Here is a 2,218-nt window from a genome sequence, read left to right as displayed (position 1 = left end):
TACTTTCAAGAGAATGGAACGAATCTCAGAAGAAATTTTGAAACAACAATTGGAGTTAAAAGAAGCACTAAGAATTCACAAAATAAAAGAGCAAGAACTGATTGGAAAGGAAGTGGAATTAATCGATAAGGAAATAGAAATTTTAAAATCTCAACTTAAGATGAAGAATCCACTTGAAGAGATTAAATTAAAAGAACCTAAGAAATGGTATGTAGTATTTAACGGACCATTTCCAGGAATTTACGATGAATGGTATAAAGCAGCCCCTCACTGTACAAAAATCTCAGGAGTTACTTATAAAGGGTATGCCACCAAAGAAGAAGCTGAAAAAAGCAATGAATGATCATAGAGAATCAGAAAAATCAAGAAAAGAGATTTATCTTGGCCCAAGAACTTTTTCAGAAACAACAAAGAATAATGCACCAGAAAGAACATCTATGAAAATCTTAGGAAGAATTCCTTCTTCCCTGGATAATTTGCCAATTATGTCTCAAAAAGAGCATGAAAATCAGGTTAAATTCTCTGAAGAAAAATTTAAGGAGAATTTAAAAAGACTTACTTACTGGACCGAGAAAGAAAATACTAATTGTTTCTATATGGTGGATAGAAAGCTTTTTGGAGTAAAAGCTATAATTACACCAGGAGCATCCCAGTTACTAACATTTAATATGTTCCAATTTGGACTTATTGAATGCCTTTATTTAAGTAAAAATCTGGAAGAAATTAATCTTTTCCCATATAATTTTAAAGAATCAGTCCAGAATTTTAAAAAGAATATTGCTGGAGAAAGAAATATTTATTTAAAATTTTATTCAGCCTATCCGGATTTTACAACGAATCAACCAGCCAAGCACTTTGTCTTCATTGGAGTAAGCAATTATCAATTTCCTTTAAGAGATGACTCAAAAGAAGAAATGTATGATGATGATCACTTAAATATAATTTTATCCAATCAACTTTCAAGCATATTCTTTCAATGTCAAGCTATTGGAAAGAATTCATGTATGAAAGTATTGTACAAAGCACCTAATCTCCTACTACTAAGCAAGACAAGTGGAAAGGTACTAAAGGATAGAGATATCCATCTATTGACCTCTTTTGAGCTACCATTCTATGCATTTGATAAGGAGACAATGAATTATAAGTCATGTGTACTTAAGGAGTTATGTTCAAGTATAAAAAAGAGTGAAAATCATGCATGTGAAAGATGTTTTCAAGAAAAAGATGCCGTGGAAGTAACCAAGTGTCTAGAAAAGTCCATGTGTCTTAAGGATGATGACAAGGATGAAGCAATAATGGAGTCATGAAGATGAGGATAAAGGAAAGCAATAATAGAGTCATGAAGATGAGGATAAGGGGAAGTAATAATAGAGTCATGAAGTAGATAAAAAGTAAAGTCATTTGTCATGTAATGTTAAAGTGTCTTAAATAAGTAGTACTATAGATGAATAGTACTATGCATTATTGTGAATAGAAAATAATATTATAATGTGTGTTTAGGGCTATAAATAAGGGCTTCTACCATGGGAAGAAGGAAGTTGTAAAAAACAACCTTTGTGTAAGTTTCTCTTTAGAAACATATGCTAATCCTTGTAGGATTTAGCTTGGCACCTTTTGTGTGCATTGTTGTAACATAAACTTATATTAATAAAACCATGTTTCTACTTATTCAAGACTCATTCAATTAAATTACACAACATATATATCTATTAATCAACTATCTCACATAAACTTACGGAAGCAGCGGTGGACCAAAATTTCAGAAGAAATCATGATCAGGTATAATTTCTTTATTTACTTACTTTTATTAAGTGTTATAATTTTCTTATATGTCTAGCATAACAAAAATGGATAAAGAAATAGTAAATGATATAGAACATTTACATATTACTGAAGAAGATGGAAATTACGAAGGAAGTATTTTAATAGATCCAACCCTATTTCAAAAAATACAAAAGGAAGACTTAGATTTAACTAAGGATGCAAATATGAAGGGAAAAGATAGAATTGGAGGAATAATGAAAAGATTTAACCAAAAGGATAATATTATATATTATGGTAAAATAATTAATGAAACACCAACTGATATAGCAGATGCCCAAGGACATACCTATATACAATTATTAAATAAAAAGAAACTTATGGAACTCAAGAAAAATATAAAGTAAGATGAACATAGAAATAAGATAGGATATATTCATATAGGAGCAGTGCAAGT

At 30.0% G+C, this 2,218-nt stretch overlaps 1 protein-coding gene across 1 annotated transcript; it reads left to right on the top strand.

Moving 5' to 3' along the window:
• The first annotated feature begins 245 nt into the window (after nt 1-245).
• Nucleotides 246-1,307, top strand: LOC131637369 (uncharacterized). Its single transcript, XM_058907966.1, has 2 exons — nt 246-705; nt 817-1,307. Exons 1-2 carry the CDS (start codon nt 246-248, stop codon nt 1,305-1,307), a joined length of 951 nt encoding a protein of 316 aa, XP_058763949.1.
• Nucleotides 1,308-2,218: the final 911 nt, after the last annotated feature.

This window comes from Vicia villosa, unplaced genomic scaffold, assembly GCF_029867415.1.
Source record: "Vicia villosa cultivar HV-30 ecotype Madison, WI unplaced genomic scaffold, Vvil1.0 ctg.001981F_1_1, whole genome shotgun sequence".
Taxonomy (NCBI): Eukaryota; Viridiplantae; Streptophyta; class Magnoliopsida; order Fabales; family Fabaceae; genus Vicia; species Vicia villosa.
The sequence above is the reverse complement of the archived record's forward strand: the minus strand, read 5'-3'. Positions and strand labels throughout refer to the sequence as shown.

Coding starts and splice junctions, on each gene's coding strand:
- LOC131637369 (XM_058907966.1), top strand. CDS start 246: ATGAATGGTATAAAGCAGCCCCTCACTGTACAAAAATCTCAGGAGTTA. Junction 706..816: donor TATTGAATGCCTTTATTTAA/GTAAAAATCTGG, acceptor AATTTTATTCAG/CCTATCCGGATTTTACAACG.